The 18,288-nt window shown below is 32.2% G+C and overlaps 2 protein-coding genes across 4 annotated transcripts in view; one reads left to right on the top strand and one right to left on the bottom strand.

Annotated features, from left to right (window-relative positions):
* The window catches only part of LOC140434898 (acylamino-acid-releasing enzyme-like), a 90,134-nt gene that overhangs the window by 22,918 nt on the left and 48,928 nt on the right, over window positions 1–18,288 (top strand). The window lies entirely within an intron of this gene.
* LOC140434899 (leucine-rich repeat flightless-interacting protein 2) overlaps window positions 1–18,288 on the bottom strand; it is a 134,432-nt gene that overhangs the window by 105,389 nt on the left and 10,755 nt on the right. Inside the window, exon 2 of one of the 2 annotated variants that reach the window (XM_072523518.1) lies at window positions 4,056–4,171. The exons of the other annotated variant lie outside the window; for it this stretch is intronic. Within the exon in view, the coding sequence (XP_072379619.1) occupies window positions 4,056–4,154 (99 nt within the window). The 5' untranslated portion in view covers window positions 4,155–4,171. The remainder of the gene's footprint in view (window positions 1–4,055; window positions 4,172–18,288) is intronic. 2 annotated transcript variants of the gene reach the window in all.

The following is an 18,288-nucleotide window of genomic DNA, read 5'->3' as shown; positions in this document are numbered from 1 at the left end:
GACATGGAAAGATTGATAGTAGAAGGTAGAGTCGAAGGCAGAAGATCAAGAGGTAGATCTCCTTCACGGTGGTCTAATCAAATTAAAAAATTCAATGAAACAAAAAATTCAGTCAATCGAACATGACGTCACCATATCCTTACGTAGGATAACGAAGTGAGGAGGAGATGGTCGATCAATGGATAACTAGCAGGTATAATAATTTATCAAAGAACTATCTCATTAAAGAGAGGGTTAGCTTAAAAATATGAAATAGAGTATTAGTCAAGTTCATTATATCAAAAACTAGTCAAAAAATTACGAATCCACTCCTGCTTAGGTCCAGTCACCATAACTGCTTTTACACTTATACTTATCGCTGTATTTTATTTTTGTCTACTGACTTGTTTTGCTGTACTACATACGTTTTGGTTCCAACTTATGGTTTTTGTTTTTAATGCATGCGTAAAATTAAGCATTAAAACATGTTTTATTTCCTTTCCGGATCAACGTATTTTAATACAAAGAGGATCAAATTAGCCAAATTTGATTTGAAAACGGAACGTTGAACTTACTATATTCCAAATTTTCACAAAATTTATTATCTCCAGATAGAGTTTCGGTGTCAATGGACCTTTATCAAGTGAACCTAATTCATTTATTTGATACTAGAATGTGGCCCGATTTTAACGCATCAAGAATAAACCGTGTACTATTTATAAAACGTTGTAGACAACAGAATTAAAGTTAATATGATACAAACATACATAACAAAACGGGTTGTGCAATACTAAAATTTATATTTTAAACATCTCTGTCTAGTCCTAGAAAAAGCTACGTATAAATCCCAACACGTTGCAGAGATCGTCACCTGCTACACAGATAAAAGTAGTTTATGTGGATAGGTGACGCTGGGGTTTTCGTTACGGATAGAGACAGACAGAATAAGCAAATTTTATATATATATATATATATATATATATATATATATATATATATATATATATATATATTATATTGATTAGTTAAATCTCAGTTATTGCAAATAATCTCTTGCACTCTGGTACAGACAATAAAAAAAAAGCAAGTAAAGATGTAGGAGTAGAAGTATTCAATAACATCTATGAGACGGACGAAATAAGGAAGGACTGGCTCCAGTCTACCTTTGTATATATTGAGAGGAAACCTAACGCAAACAGATGAGAGCAGTTACGAATGATCAGCCTATTAAGACAGGGATTAAAACTGCTCTTGAAGATAATACATGCAAGAAATTATAATAAATGTGGGATAGACATTGATCCCACCCAGTTTGGATTCAGGCAAGGCTTTCACACACGTAAAGCACTCTTTAATTTGATCGTATGACTTCAAAAACGCAGACACTAGCGCAAAGACGTTTTTCTCTGCCTCACTGATTACCATAAAGCGTTCGCCTCATACAGAGTTAATAAGACCGCTACAATGTAGAGACTAGAATGACTTAAGATTCATTAAGAAACTGCTAAGAAATTAAACAGCATCTGTAAAAGTAAAAAATTAAACTACAAAGAACTTCCGAAGACAGAAAGGCGTAAAACAGTGTTTTGTTTTGTCAGAAGAACAATTTCGTTTAAAAATTAACACAGATAAAACGAAAGTATTGGTGGTTAGCCAAACACTGAATATACATTTGAGTATAAATGTGAACGGTAATAATATTAGTCAAATCTCCAAGTTCAGATATCTCGGAAGCTGGATAACTGAGGACCTTGTCCCAGAAGGAAAGGAGCCTACCTGGGTCACATATTTAAAAATTCCAAGTACCTACCAATTTTTAAAATTGTATATGATGGGGAAGATTGAAGAAAAAAGAGGCATCAGAAGAAAAAATTATTCTTGGCTAAAGAATATAAGGGAATGGACAAAACTCGTCGACTATGCACTTTTCAGAGGCGCACAATTTCCACGCGATACTTTATGAAGGCCGCATGGGCTATATCAAAACGCACATATCGGTTTATCGATTATTAGACCTTTATATATTTGTTAGTTTTGACACCAAAATGATTTTAGCGACTTTGTGACTATTGCATAGGTTTTATTAACAAACACTTATAGGTAAAATTGACTCATAAGATCTCTACAGGTAAATAAGAGTATTTCACGTACCTATCTTTGTAAATAATCCTTATTCTTATATAAAATTTTATGACATTACCTCAATTAATAGCATATCATTTATGTACGTATGATCTTACTATCTTACTTACTATCTAATAAAATATACCTACAAATATAGCTGAACAAAAAGTATAGTAATTATCCTTTGATTACTAGAATACTGAACATACAAACCTTCGGGTTGTACACAAAAAACAAAGGTTATTCTGAAATACAAAAAAAAAATTGTGGGGCACCCTATACAAAAAACGTAGCACTGTACTGCACTAAATACATATAGAACAAAAAATAAAAATAAAACCAGTTATATCTCCTTCGTTCACCATTAGAAAATATTCAGCATTCATTTTCCAAGTGTTTTGTCAGGTTTTAAATTAAGTTAAAAAAGCTTATTTTTTATCTTATCGGTATGGCACTCCCTTTAAACACTTAATTTCATTTCGGCATAGCTACTAAATTGCATCTTGTTAAATGAGAATACTAAGCTGTGTACTTAAATGTTTGTATTACTTTTTACACGTAAGGTACTAAATGTCGGTGATTTACGAATCCCTACGCCCAAAGGAAAGTGACGCGTTGTAAAAATTCATTCTCTCACGAGGATCCGTGGAAATCTCCTAAAGTGAACTTTTATTTATTCCATGCGTAAATGGCCGATGTGCGAACTCGGCTTTTATTTTAAAATCTCTATAGGCTGAACAGAGACAAAACGAACTAAAAGTACCTTAATATTTCATGTCGTAAGCAGCTCCTGGCTAATTATAAACAGACTCCAAACCATTTTCGGTTCTTATGATTTACAAGGGGAAGATAAAGGCTAGTTTTACCAAAAATTACTGTTTCTATGAGATTCTGGCCATTTGATCATAATTAGAAACTTTATATTTAAACACAGTTAGTAATATTTGTTTTATTTGACAGTTACAAACTGACACATATTTTCTGTGTACTTAATATACAAAGAAGTGTTGATCTAAGAACATAACATAACCATGTTTACCAATGTATTTTAATAATTACCATAATAAGCTTAACCAAAGATGGTCTCAAACACATCACGCACTACGCCCATTTTATTGTCGACCTTTTTGCACCACCTAAATGATAACACCGAAGTGTAGCGAAGAAACTATTGCTGCTATAGAGAGTAACATCAAGAAAATCTGAACTAGTCCAACTGTCATCGTGCACAACAAATGATTCTATGTCCATCCACTTTTTTTCCGATTTTGGATAAAGATCTTGTTTTGCGCTCTCACAACATTTAACTCGTGCCAGATTTCAAGGTTAAGTTAATGGGACTAAAACGAAATCGGTGCTGATCCCGATTTTCATAAGAAAATTGTTGTTCAACGATGAAATTCATTTTTGATTGAATTGCTACGCCAATAAGCAAAACTGCCGCAATTTGAATGAATATAATCATTGCAAGTGCATAGCGATTAATGCAATTTTTTGTCTTTTAATTAATTTAAAGGTAAAGTTTGTTTAGCAGTAATTGGTTGGACTTCAATTAGTATCTACTATAAACATCCTAGGTTAACCGATAATAGTATAAAAGGCCCGGTTTCAGGTAACAATGGTTTATCTGAGGTACAAGGTCTTAACAATGGACCAAGTCAGATAAATTTAATAATATTTACGACCGCACTAATTGAAGTCAACCATTTTCAGCTAAACAAACTTTTACTTTTAAATATTAGCTATCCACTAACCGTAATTGACGTCCTACCATAAAAAAAAAACATTGTAAAAGTTTCAAAAAATGAAAACTGACATTTATTCAAACTGTAACGAAAGACACTAACAGGCCACAACAAAAAATATTAATAAATAAAGTTGATATATTGCATACGATGGTTGATGAATATTCTGGAACATTTTAATATAACCAAAGTAAAAAATACACATACCTCTTTTGCTATCTGGTCAAGCGCCTGGTCTTCAGCAGCAGATTTAGTTGCAAGACGTCTTCGCCCCCCTACACCATCCATAGCTTGGGTATGCACCATAAAAAAATACACCACACCTGACAAATAAGACAACACACATAAAAACAAAAGACAAATGGTTACACATACATATTTAAATGAATTTCGATTTTTTTTATTTGCAGCCTAACTATATTAATTTCATGCTAATTGTGAAATTTTTAGCAAAATACACATCGTTTCGAAAGTTATGCATCACCCCTCGTATTCAAGATTTTTGCACTTTTATAAATCCGTATCTATTTAATAGGCCTTTTTCATATAAAAGACACTTTTTGGATTTTTTTTGTTTTATTTAAATACCCACTTAATTGATCTGGTTCTTCCAAGGTGTAAACATTTGCCAAATTTATTCTGGTAAAATTTGTGATTTTCTGTGAAAACATGATTTATAATGAATCTTAATTCAATTTCTGAGTTGGACCGTGCAAGAATGATCGCTGATCAGTTGAAGAAGGCCATTCACAACGGTTCGTAGCGGAAAGAGTAGGTATTTCTCAGAGTGATGTCTCACGGATATGGAATAGGTTTCTGGAGATAAATTCAATACAGAATAGAGCTCGCTCTGGTAGACCCCGAGTAACCAATGAGCAACAGAATAGATATATCAGAATTTCCATTCGGAGAAATTCTTCTCCCAATTCGGAGACTTCAGGTATGCTACATGAGTCTTTGACCAATAAGAGTTCCTCAGCGATCACATAGACATGTTTTGCATCGTCTCCAGTGGTCTTAAAAACACCTACAGCTCCCTTAACCTAGACCAGAATCTGTTTAAATACATACTTCCTTTCACTGGTGGCAGTGTTATGATTTGGGCAGGTATTATGGCAGGTAGACGCACGGAATTGGTTTTTATTGACGGGGCTCTAACAGGACAAAGGTATATCACACGAATTTTAGAACCTCATATGAGATTATGGCGAGGAGCTGTGGGTGAAAATTTTTGTATTTATGGATGATAACGCCCGCCCACAAAGGACTCAAGCGGTTAATGACTACCTTGAGACAGAAGGTATTCGCCGTTTAGAGTGACCTGTGATGTATCCAGTCATGAGCCCCATTGAACATGCATGGCATGTGCTCTCCAGAGCTGATCATGCCCTAAGGAATCCTCCTAGAACCCATCATGAACTTACAATTGCCTGGAGAGAAGAATGAGAGAATCTGCAAAAGAAAATGATTGATTGACTGGTTAGCAGTATTACAGCTCGAATCGAGGCTTACATGCCCGTGGTGGATACACGATATTAAAATAGTTAAATACATTATAATTAAAAGAAATTTTCTAGTTTTTAATTTTTTATTTATTAAAAAAAAAACAGTATTTCTTTTAAAACAAAAAATATCTGTCAACGTTATATTTTTTTATGAATGATCTATAATAGTAGTTTCTGAAAATAGTTATTAATAGCAAACATTTTGTGTAATACATAACTTTTGAAACTATATGTATTAGGTAATGGTAACTAAATAATAACGATAATGAGTTGGGATACCAAACAAATATTATTTAAATATACCCGCCTGACACAACTTTGTATATTGATTACATGAGAACAAATACGTGAAATTATAGCAACGCTATGGCAATACGAATTTTATCTATATGTCGATCTGTTAAATCCTGATAAGACATAGAGATTTATCTCCTACACTTAAATAGTGTTTGTAAATATATAGTATGTTCTCTTACAAACCAAGGTGTTGCCAAAAAACAATAAAATACAAAAAAATCAAAAGTTCTTAGGCCAGGAAATAATAATTTAATGCTACTGACATATGATAATTGTTTTATTAATTAAATAAAATGTTTCAGCATGAGGATACAGTACCTACCCTCACAAAAGATCTACATCTTTAATCAGAGCTTACAAGTTATTGCAAAAAAATAATATACAACAGTGCCCCTGTATACGCGGTTTCATTTATGCGCATTATATCACGAAAGCGTAGTTAAAAATTTTTCGAAATTGTTTGAAAACCAATGATAAAATTTGCAAGCTCTACAGCGCGTGATCAAATACTAGTAAAATTGGAAAAGGTCTTGAATATCTGGGTGAAAAATATGAATAAGAATATGATGCCTATTAATGGAAATGATCTATGTGAAGATGTTCCATAAAATAAAGAACAAGCAAGAAGAGAAGACAAATCTTTTTACTACGGGCCGAGGAACGTGGTACGGAAGAGATAAAACTTAAAATCCATTAAAGTTGTAGAAGCTGCATCAGCCGAAGAGGAAGCTGCAACTTTGATTCCCGCTTAGTTTACTACAATTTTTGAAGATAGGAATATGTTGTAAGCAAGTTATCGACTGTAACAAAGCAGGCAAATGTTTTTCGAAAGAAAATGTCATTTACAGGATTATATTCAGAAAAAGGCAAAATAAACTTCTGAATAGTTCTGTTAATAGACGGTAGAGCAACTGGATCGACTGGTGTTATTTATGATACCTAAAAAATACAAATAATAAATTCTTTCTGTTATCTAGCTGTAGGTATGGATGACGAAAGTACTGTTTACTGGACATTGAATGGTTTCGCAACGTTTCATTCCTGAAGATATAGGGGAGGCAATGAAGCAATATTTGTTGCATTCGATTCGTAAATGTGATGATGTGGAAATGAAAATTGCATTATTCAAAGTGCATTTCGAAGAGAGGAATATTGATAAATTTGTAATTCGGAAATAATTGACGGAAATGAGTTCAAAATTCAAACTCGGGGGTTTTTGGGGTCACTGAACACGAATATTATGACGGCGATGGTCACCGAGGCACCTGGGCCTCGTCTCCTGAAGTTTTGTGAAAATTCCATACAACTCAGTGCAAACTCGTTACACATGGGTTTTTGCGGTCGCTGAACACTAATATCATGTCGGCGATGGTATGCGATGCACGTGGTGCTGAGGACGTTCATCGTCTCCTAGAGTTTTGTGGAAACTCTCGATACAAAATCAATGTAAACTTATTACTCAGGGGGTTTTAGGGGTCGCTGAACACTAATATCACCGCGGCGACGCCGACGGTGTGCGAGGCACCTGCTGCCCAGGACTGAGCTCGTATCCTAGAGTTTTGTGGAAATTTGATACAAATCAGTGCAAACGGGTACTCAGGATTTTTTTGCAGTCGCTGAACACTAGTATCATGTAGGCCTGTTCAGCGACCCCAAAAATCTCCCGAGTAGTAATATTGAACTCATTCCCGTCAATTATTTCCGAATTACAAATTTATCATTTTTCATCCCTTCAAAATGCACTTTGGAAAATGCATTGTCCTTGTTGATGATAGGTTTTGGGCTTTTTACTGCTTTACTACCGCGCCTATTGAGAAGTATTAAAAGAAGGAAAGGCTACCGTTTCGAGTTTTATTATTAATATACAATACACTAGGCAATCCTTAGGTTCTCTGCACCGAGAATGAAATCTTTCAGGTGGTATTTATGCCGCTTATCAAAACTATGTTAGTTCAACCACTTGGACATGGTGTCATGAGATGTATCAAGGGCTCATACACACACCAAGTGTTTGAAATTATTAGGATAGCCAGATATTTTACAATTCTGGAAAATGTTAACATTTCTGATATAACTTACATTTGTGGGACATTGAATGAAATGAAACCAGAGACAACAAGTTGATGTCAGAAGAATTTTTCGATAAGAGCTTAAATGGATGATAAGAGCGTAACTAGAGGATTAGAGCGAAAATGGATGAAAATTCCAATGGGAGAATGAGACTTAGGGTCTAGCTGATCGGTGATGCTCATTCATTGATCCCGTATCATTACTAAGTAGTTAAGACGCTGGAAAACTGGATCATACATATACCTGCCGATAATGTTAATAACACACAAGGGATTAATGGAGACTTTAGAGCGATCATTCAAGCAACAATAGATCTTGAAGGAGAGGGATTAATATATACAGTATACAGTAAAAGACGAATATTTTTTTTTTCATTAAACAGTATAAAACCCTTTTATGGCAAGTAAAAACTTACAAATTACGAAAATACAAGAACTAATAACTATTATATGAGGAACCAATTCTAAATAAAAGTTAGAACTATAAGATTGACAAAACTCATTATTTGTAAAACGAATGGTCATAAATTATCCAAGAAAATAATGAACTACAATCTTAATAACTAACAGCAACATACTTAGGAAATTACCATAGAAAAACTGAAAGCGTATAAAGCAGCCGGTCCTGATAATATTCCACCACAATTGTTAAAAGGGTGCCCATGCATAACAAAAATCAAACCACTCTTGCGAAGGGCCTGAAGAGAGGAAAAGTTCTCCAAAGAGTAGAAAACTCAACTTAAAGTAAAGATACCAAAAAGGGTGAGAAAAAATGGCGAAAACTGAAAAGGAATCATACTTCTGAATACCATAAATAAATTAACACATATAATTATAAACAACCGATTGACAGACAGTGTGGAACCAATGTTAAGGACGGAATACGCTGGTTTCAGTCCAAACCGATCACGCATAGACCAAATTAATATACTTAGAAGAATCACAGGACAGTCGCAGGAATTCAACTCTCCACTCTTCACACGCTTTGTGGACTTCAAGAGAGCCTTCGATACGCTCATACATAGGGCCATAGGAAAAGCACTACAGGAAATAGGAATACCAGAAAAAATAATAAATCTCATCAAAGAACTCTACAGTGATACTGAAAGCTATAGAAGTCCTACACAACGGCATACATCTGACCCAATAGCTGTACTACGGAGTAAAATGGGCAGTGTTTTATCCCCCTACTATTGAACATTGTACTCTACTCCGTATTAACAAAGCTAAACTCTAATAGAGGAATTTACTGGGGATTAACAAACAAAACGAAAGATCTAGATTACGCAGATGATACAACTCGAAGTAAAAAGATTACGAGAAGAATCAAAGAACGTTGGTCTATAAATAAACATCAATAAAATCAAAGAAATGCTACTTGGCACCAGAAATAACCAACCTATTGTAATCAACAACCAGGAAATTGAGACAGAAGTGGAATTTGTATATTTGGACAGCATAATTGACTGTAAAGATAGAGTGATGTGCAGGAAAGAATTAGTAAGGCTCGTAATGCCTATAATATGCTTAATGCATAACATATTGAAACGTGGACAGGTGGAAGCCCTATGTTCCTCTGCCTATATATATATATATATATATATATATATATATATATATATATATATATATATATATATATATATATATATATATATATATATATATATATATATATATATATATATATATATATATATATATATATATTTAATTTTAATTGATCATTTTCAGTTAACGTTTAAAAATAGTGTAATAATAAAAATATTAATAAATGTGACACAAACACAACACAACACAAATAATGGACATACATAAAAACTAGCCAATAAAATACCTGTAAACTGGCGCAGAAGCTGAAGCAATAATTTCTGATTCAAATAAAACAAACATGCAACTAAAATATATTTAAACATCAACACGCCAGTGAGATCTACAATACAAACTAAAATATGTCAGAGAAACCAATTGTTAGGATAATTAAAGCAAAAAATATCATTAAACAAGGTGTTACAAAAATAGCAAGTCTATTTTAATTTGGTTCAAAAACCCCAATGTTTTAGAAACATTTGCTGTTACTGTTGGTGGTAGAATAGAAGACTAAATGTTTTGTAATTATTTAAAAATATACGAGATCGAATTGAATTTCAATTTTTATTTCAGAGTAAAAACTTAACTTATCACCAATAATCCATCATTATTTTTGTTACAATTATTAATAAAACACGAAAATATATTTTATTAATTTTCGATATACATATATCGGCTCAAATAAAACGAGATTTTTGTCTCGTCCGTTTTTCCGTTGATACGCCTGCTCGAACAGGTTTTTATTTGACCCACTTTATGTTTCTTTTCAGTATTTAAACACGCTTCGATAGTAACGCACGTTTACATGTATCCAGTAGCTGGCGCAAGACTCACTGGCATGCCAGTTCCTACTTTGTGAAGTCAGTCGTTTATTGTACTCTTTACAAGTACGCCAGCGACTGGAATGATGTGTATACACGCGTCTAAAACCGCTGGGGCAGGATTAGAGAGGAGGAGGACGAGGGCCACTGGCATGAAAAATGCCATTAATATGCCAGCGCTGTTGTGCCAATGCGACTGGTGCCAGTTACTGGATACGTGTAAACTTGCTTTTATGTTACCGCCAATTCTCCTCTTCTCAATATAAAAGTTATCACTTTTACGACAACAACTTGTCATGAATGTTTCTTTTTTGTACCAACCGCTTCGCTAACTCCTTACAAAAAACGAGTTTTTTGTCTACCAATAATTAGGTCAGTAATGATTATTTGCTTTCGGAACTCGTAAAGGGGCAATAAATATTTTAGCTTTTTTGTTTTATTATTATGCAGTTTCTTCGTAAATGTATCTTATTATAACCCACCGTTTTGAACGTTTAAAATTCATTAAAGTCGGTTGGAAATTATCGGGTCGCTCTTTCCTATAAAATGTTGCATTGAAGCGGCATTCACACTCTGTTCTCGGTTCACGTGCCGGACAGTAGGTACATCCCGGCCCCACAAGAGACTCCGTTATCGGTTCTCCTGCGGAACAGTTCTTCCCGGCAACATTGTGTAACTGCATAGCATCTTGACCACTTATCTCGCTAATTAAAAGCATAATTTTAATTCACTTCGCAAATACACTCGTTCTACATAAATGTTCATTCGCATATAGCAGAAAAATAAAGAGTTTCCGTTTTGTTAAATACTAGTGTTGCCAAATGCAAGAACAAGACGAGACTTAGACAGTCTTGGTCTTGATCTTGCGCTAATACACCTGGTCTTGGTCTTGGTATTACACTCCCGGTCTTGGTCTTGCAGCAAGAGTCTTGCAAGTCTTGTAGTTACCCATTAGCCTATTGATATTTATTAAGCGTTACTTTAGATCTTAGAACAACGTAACAGAGTAAGTACATTTTAAGCTTGAATTAATATAGCCATAATAAAGACTAACCAAATTAATAAATGTCTAAACAACTGACACTGGTGTTTGAAGCCACGATCTAAGCGATCCGTGCCTATGCTCTAACTAACTCAGCTATCTACCAGGCCCGACGGAAATCAATCTGTTTTTTAATAAATGTTTGCTTTTACTAAGCTTACATGTGCTAAAACATGGTTAAAACAAAAAAAAACACATACATGTATCAAGGGCACAGATGTTTTAGCTGATAAGACAACAAACTATAATCAATCTATTAAAGCAAAATAAATGTTTTTACCAATCTTATCTGTACTTTTATATAAAAAACTAAATTGAAAAAATAAAGAATAGTTAAAAAAGCAATGATAATCAAAAGAAGTTATTTTAAATTAAGGGGATCCTCCTACTTAATAAATACATTAATTTACCAAAATAAAGTAGTAGGTACATAATATATGTAATTGGTAATAAGTATATTTTTTTACATGTCCACTTTTTCTAGCGGTTATTAAAAATCTTGTGATATCTCCACCGAATTTTGGTTTTTCAGGAAGAAATATTTGTAATTCCTTTTTGTGAAAAGATATTAGATGCTTCCTTAAATCTGACGTGTTTCTGTTGATCATTCTCATTTCAACCTTTCTATGTAGGCAAAGCAATTTGGGATGCATAAATTATTTCGAAAAACTCATTAAATTTGCTTTTAGGTCTTTTAGATCTATAACTCCAACGCTCACTACTCCGACTAGAACTATTTAAATCTTTGTCCCTCATGTCAAATTGTAAACTTGTCACTCCGGGAACAACAAGGATTAGATGAAAAACAATTATTACATTAGACTCAAAGGAAAGCTCAATTGGGAATGAAGTTAAGTGATGTCGAAAAAGTAAATACTATACTACTAGTTACTTTATGTTCGTTACTATCCAATACCCTAAGTATCTAATAACAAACCGACAATTATATATCGTTACTTCGTTATTCTAAATACTTCGGTATTTTGTTTACACGGTAGGCGACATTATCTGTTATTAATTTGTCTCGTTACTTTTGAATATTAACCGCACTCTTTCAGCAAATTTTGTTTAACCGAATGACCACATCGCACACTCAGCAGAAACAATTTATAGTCTTAGGCCGATAGGATTTGTTTATTTAGATTCCTCCTGACTAAATTATAATGTGAAAAAAATTGAATTATTAAGTGGGTGTCCGTAACAATTATATTTTTTATTAGCTTGCTAGGGTGACATATTTTAAAAAATATCGATACGATATTACTATAGGCGTCGCAATGCAAGAAGATTATTTTTATGATTAGAGGGCGGCTATTCTCAAAATATGGACAATTAATTTCAGAGCAAAGAAGTCGTCTGCTGGAAAAGAATGTACAAAATATTTTATTTTTACATTGTAATTATGACCTCTGAGCACGTGTCAAATATGTTTTTTAATGAATATTTTGATTCGGCAAGACGCAAGAGTCTCGCAGGCTTAGTCTTGTTCTTGCTTAAATCTTGCACGGTCAGTCTTGGTCTTGCTAAAATTAGACGGTCTTGGTCTTGCAAAAACGCAAGAACAAGACCAAAACTGCAAGACCAAGACCGATTTTGGGCAACACTATTAAATACATTTGTAAAAAATAACTTTTGTAACAGCGCAGCGTAAAATTAAGTGCCTTTAAATTCATCGAGCATTATTATTACCACTTCGACTTAAAAAATTCTTGCGACTAAAGATTATTTAATCCAAGTCTACGTACTTACAGTACATTTGAAAATGATTGATAGCACAAATTTTATTTCAAGTGAAATAAAACCCAATATGACATAATAAAACAGTGACGAAGATTTTCTAAAATAAAATATTTAGCATTGTTCTGAAAATGTTTGGGTTTTACGTAAAAATTTAAAGCAGCAATTTATTTCAATTCTTGTCTTAAATTGTGTAGTCATTTTAATCAACAAATGATATAAGTACTTAATCTCTACAGGTACAAAATATTTACAATTTCCAAAAGGGAGAGGGTCAATTTATAAGCCCTCAACTTTCTTAGAAAGGATTAAAATTTCCAAGCGGCAGAACGTGTTTTGTAGAATGTGAATCATTTTAGTTAAGATTAACAGGTTGTGTTTGTAAAGTCCTGTGATTATAACACGCAGAATTGTTAGTTCTATAATAAAAACCGATATTAATAAGTGAACTTGTGTAGTAAAAATGTCACAAGCGTCTAATTTTACTCCTGTGAAATTAAAGTGTCATTTAACCGTGCCAATAAAAACTTTAGTGTTAAATGTACATAATGTTCTTGTACATACACATTTTATCAGTACTGTTCAGAGTATAGTTTCTAACTGTTCAGATAATATCTGACATATTATGAACGGAGCTGGAGAAGCAAAGAATGAAAGAGAGGAAGTATTACAGAAGAACCTAAAACGTCAACAAGGATAAAACCCATTCATATAGACGATACTGTGAACAATCGATTCAAAGAAAAGTTCATTCATTTTATTTACAAACAAAGATTCCTACTTTGGATAAACTTTTAGTAAACATTAATGAAGACGAATCTTTGTCAAACATTAAACGAAAATAAATTTTGGAAAACTTTACGTGAATTAGGATTCATAAGAATAGAAAATCTGCGCTCCTAAAGAATGAAGAAATTATTTGTTGGAGGAGGCAATATTTAAGAGAAATTCGAAAATTGAGGAGAAAATTCAAAAATATTTTTTATTTAGATGAAACAGGTATAAATGAAGGGCATGTAAAAAAGTTGGCAAGATAAACTGGTTACAAATGCTCATCATGCATTTATAAAAGGTTTGTCTAAGGGCTTAAAATTTCCAAATGGTAAAGGTCGCCGTTTAATTATTACTCATATTGGAGGAGATAAAGGATTTGTTGATGGAGGCTTGCTAGATTTTATTTCAAATTCTACGAACGACTACCATGAAGAAACTAATTACTGATTTTTTTGAGGAATATTTCAGTCAAATGTTAGATTAATTACCGACCAATTCTGTAATAGTCATGGACAATGCCAGTTACTGTTCAAGATTAAAGTCATTAGTTACCTAACACTAAATGGGGAAAGCAAGAAATCTTGGATTGGATATTAGCCAAAGAAATAGTATTACCAGCAGGTTTACTCAAAAAAGAGTTATTGCAGCTATGCAAACAATATTCACCAGAATTTAAGAAGTATAGTGTAGATGAAATAGCAAAAGAACATGGAGTCAAAGTGTTGCGTTTACCACCTAATCATTGAGAACTTAACCCTAACTATTATCTGACTCCATATCAAAAATTTCATCTGACAATTGCGAAAAAGCTATAACATGTGTCATAGTAGAGAAAGAAACATTCTGAAAACTCGATATGTTAATAGAGAAAACAATAGAACCAATTATTATTTCTGTGGGAAATGAAGAAACTCATGATGATGATGATGCCTCGTTATCGGAAGAAGACAACTTAAGTATTTAGGTATCTTCTTCTTCTTCTTCCTTCTTGTATGTAGGCTTTAAAGCCTATTTCTTCTTCAATATTAGCCTCCTAAATTGTTTCAATTATCGCACCATCTTTTTCTTGGTCTGCCAATACTTCTTCATCCATTTGGTGACTTATCTCATGCTATTTGTACTATTGTATCCTCTGCCATTCTACTAATGTGTTTGTTCCATTCCTGTTTCCGTTTTTTTCACCCATCCATTTATGTTTTCTATATTGCATGCTCTTCTTATGTTTTCGCTTCTCTCCCTATCCAACAGACTTTTCATTTTGAGTATTTTCATCTCTGTTGTTTCTAGTAGTCGTCTCGTTTTAGATATGTCAGGTCTTGTCTCCGCCGTATATGTTAATATTCTTAGGTATATAGAAAGACAACAGAGATGAATGGCGAGAATTAGGAGAGGGCTATATTCAGCAATCCGAATAGAGAGAAGGGCTTTAAGAAATATAGTTCATAAATTTAAAATTCATTGAATATTTAAACAAGTAATCAATAAAAATCAATAAACAACTTCCAATGGTTTTAGGATACTGAATAAAGCTGTTCCTATTATAATTACCACCTACTAGCTACTTGCTCTGATTATATATTGACCAACACCTTAAATTATGATCTTTGCAAACTTCAGATGTGCAAAAAAGCATATACTGAAATGGCCTGTTCTTGGTCAATTATTAAGACTTAAATTTGAATTAAAGCAATTAGTTTTTCACAATTACTTTAAGATCAATTTCCTGTTGTGGTTTGTATATTTTAAATAAAATTACTAGAAGCGAATGTTTCTGTAACTAACTCAATCAAATTTTATAGACGAAAATATCATACTTAAACTTATAGTTGAATGAGACCTGGCATGAATCACATATAAAACATTACTACAATATGTAAAAACCCGTCCATTCTTATCAGTACATTTGAGTCACAGGTAAGATAAACTTACCACTTAAGTTTTTTTTGGCCAAATATTTTTGTAGGACATTTATAACTTAGGTAGGTAATACAAAAATAATGACCTGCAACCTAATGCTGTACAAAAATGTTGGTACCAGGAGCAGCAAAAATTATTTATTTTCAGAAAAATTTTTCCCCATTTTTCGTAATTTAACACAGTACAGCATTCATAATCAAAGTTTCAAATTGGTATATAGATTAATTTTTGCAACGCCATACATTTTGGCTGGGACAGAGGTGAGAAATTGAGACAATTGAGCCAAAAAGATAATAAATATAAGTTTCTTATTAAAATAAAAATGCAATGAAATGTTAAAAAAATAAGTAGTAGTTGACTTAATATTTAGTTGTGGCCATAGCTCTGTGGCCATGTTACTGGCTTAACAATCTGGATAGTCTGGTTTCGATTCCCAGTGCTGACAAATGTTTCAATTTATAATTTAACTAAGCCACCACCATGTTTCAGAGAGTATGTAAAACCGTCATTAAAAGTTAATTTTATGTAATCAAATGAAATATTCTCCAATAAAATTGTCTTAGGAAGCACCTCAAAATATTAACAATATTATTTTAAAGTTATTTACTTTAAAGTGTATAATATATGTGAGTTGTCAGTTTGAATGGGACAGATAAAATAAAATTATTAGTAAGAATTTGTTTGTATTACCAATTAACAAAACAAAATAATTTGTGGAAGTGTGTAAGTGGAAATTGAGTCATCAAAAAACTATTTTAAACTGAAATTGTGGCCAATTTCCATTGAAGATAATAGATAACATTAAAATGCTACAAAAAAAATAACTTCTGAACAATATTTCTGTATGTGATTAGAATTTTCAAATATATTTAAGTATGTTCTATTTTCTATTTCTATCTACTCTGTGATGTTCCTCTTACTACAACCTGGATACTATTCTGTTGATAATATTTAGTATTGAAAAAATATAGAGCTAATTTTCCTTATCATTTTAAAGCCTATTTCTGCAATATATATCTAATTGCCAGGTTATTGTCATATTCACAGATTAGTTCTTTGTTTAAATAATTTTATGTGGTACTAGCTTTATACATACTCACTAGCTCAACCTTGGATTTAATGTTTGTCTTTAATTTTTCCTATTCACTACTAATTAATTATTTGTTTAAATTCATTTATGAATTTATATTTCGGTTTCCTATTTCTAAATGCTTAATTTTTTATGTCTTTGATTATATAATCAAAAAAGGATTTAGCCTGACCTGATTCTTTTTTCCACTTAAATTATTACTTTTTCTTGTTCTCCAAATGACCATCATCAACATAACACTTTTACTTTTCTCCATATATTTCTACTCTATGTACTTCTATACTGTATGTATGTACTATATATATATATATATATATATATATATATATATATATATATATATATATATATATATATATATATATATATATATATATATATATATATATATATATATATATATATATATATATATATATATATATATATATATATATATATATATATATATATGTATGTATTCTATGTATACCCGCCTAATTCTTTCTATTTTATATCATCAGCCTATCTAGGTCAAGATCAAAGCCACAAAACATTTTACCATATTTTTTAAAACCTACTCACACCTATTTTAATCTATTAAACTTTTGACATCCAAAATTGGACATGAGCCTCCCTGATGCTCCATCATTTTTCTCTATCTAGAGCCATGTGCATCCATCTTAAACCATTCTTAGCCATCTCAACCACTCTTACGACATTATTAGGTACCCTTCTCCTGGGGTCACCCTCTTTTCACTTATATGTGCATAACCTCCAATCTACAGTAATTTTATTCTATATTTCCTCTAATTGTCTAACAGTATTGCTGGAGAATTTCCACTTTAATTTTGCTATTTAGCTATTAGAATCTGTAACTTTTGTAATGTTTTTATCCAGATATTCTTCCTTCTATCTGAAAATATTATGTAGATCATTGTCTTTCTATTGCTGTTTGAATTTTCTTAATTATGTCCATATTAGCTCTTCTTCTTCATGTTTGATATTCTTATGTTAAATTTGCATATCTTAGGTAGTTTAAGTATTATCTGTAAATATTAGTGAATTCAACTTAACCCCTTAACGTACGTGCCCGTCTCACACACGGGCGCGCCTTACTGGTAATTTTGTATGCGCTCGTCTAGGACACGGGCGCCGGTTAAATTTTATCCATAAAATTTTTCAAGCCTTGCAAACGGATATTTGTATAAATAGACATAACTATATCTAAATTATTTTTCTATTATAAAATAGATGACTCAGTCAGTATTGAGTTACTTTAAAATATATTTATTATCTCATAACTTGCAATTTGCAATAGTCATCATTTATAACCAATATTATTGTCGAACTTTTGTTTTGATACAAGCCTTCTGTCTTGCCGGTGTAAAGTCGTCTGAAGTCGATATTTATTGTTTTTTGCATTTGAACTAATTTGTGCCTTATTTTCAACATATTATTATATTGTTTGGTAAGTAAATTTTGCATATAACATTCGGTAGGTTAGAGTAATGTGTATATTTTTTGTTTTACTAAATTTCATTATAATTCATCTAAAATACAATATTGTGTGTGTCAATAAAATGTGTTGGAATATTTGTATTGTTCATATAAATCAT

Source organism: Diabrotica undecimpunctata, chromosome 2, assembly GCF_040954645.1.
Source record: "Diabrotica undecimpunctata isolate CICGRU chromosome 2, icDiaUnde3, whole genome shotgun sequence".
Taxonomy (NCBI): Eukaryota; Metazoa; Arthropoda; class Insecta; order Coleoptera; family Chrysomelidae; genus Diabrotica; species Diabrotica undecimpunctata.
Note: the sequence above shows the minus strand (reverse complement) of the source record. Positions and strands in the feature narration are given on the sequence as shown.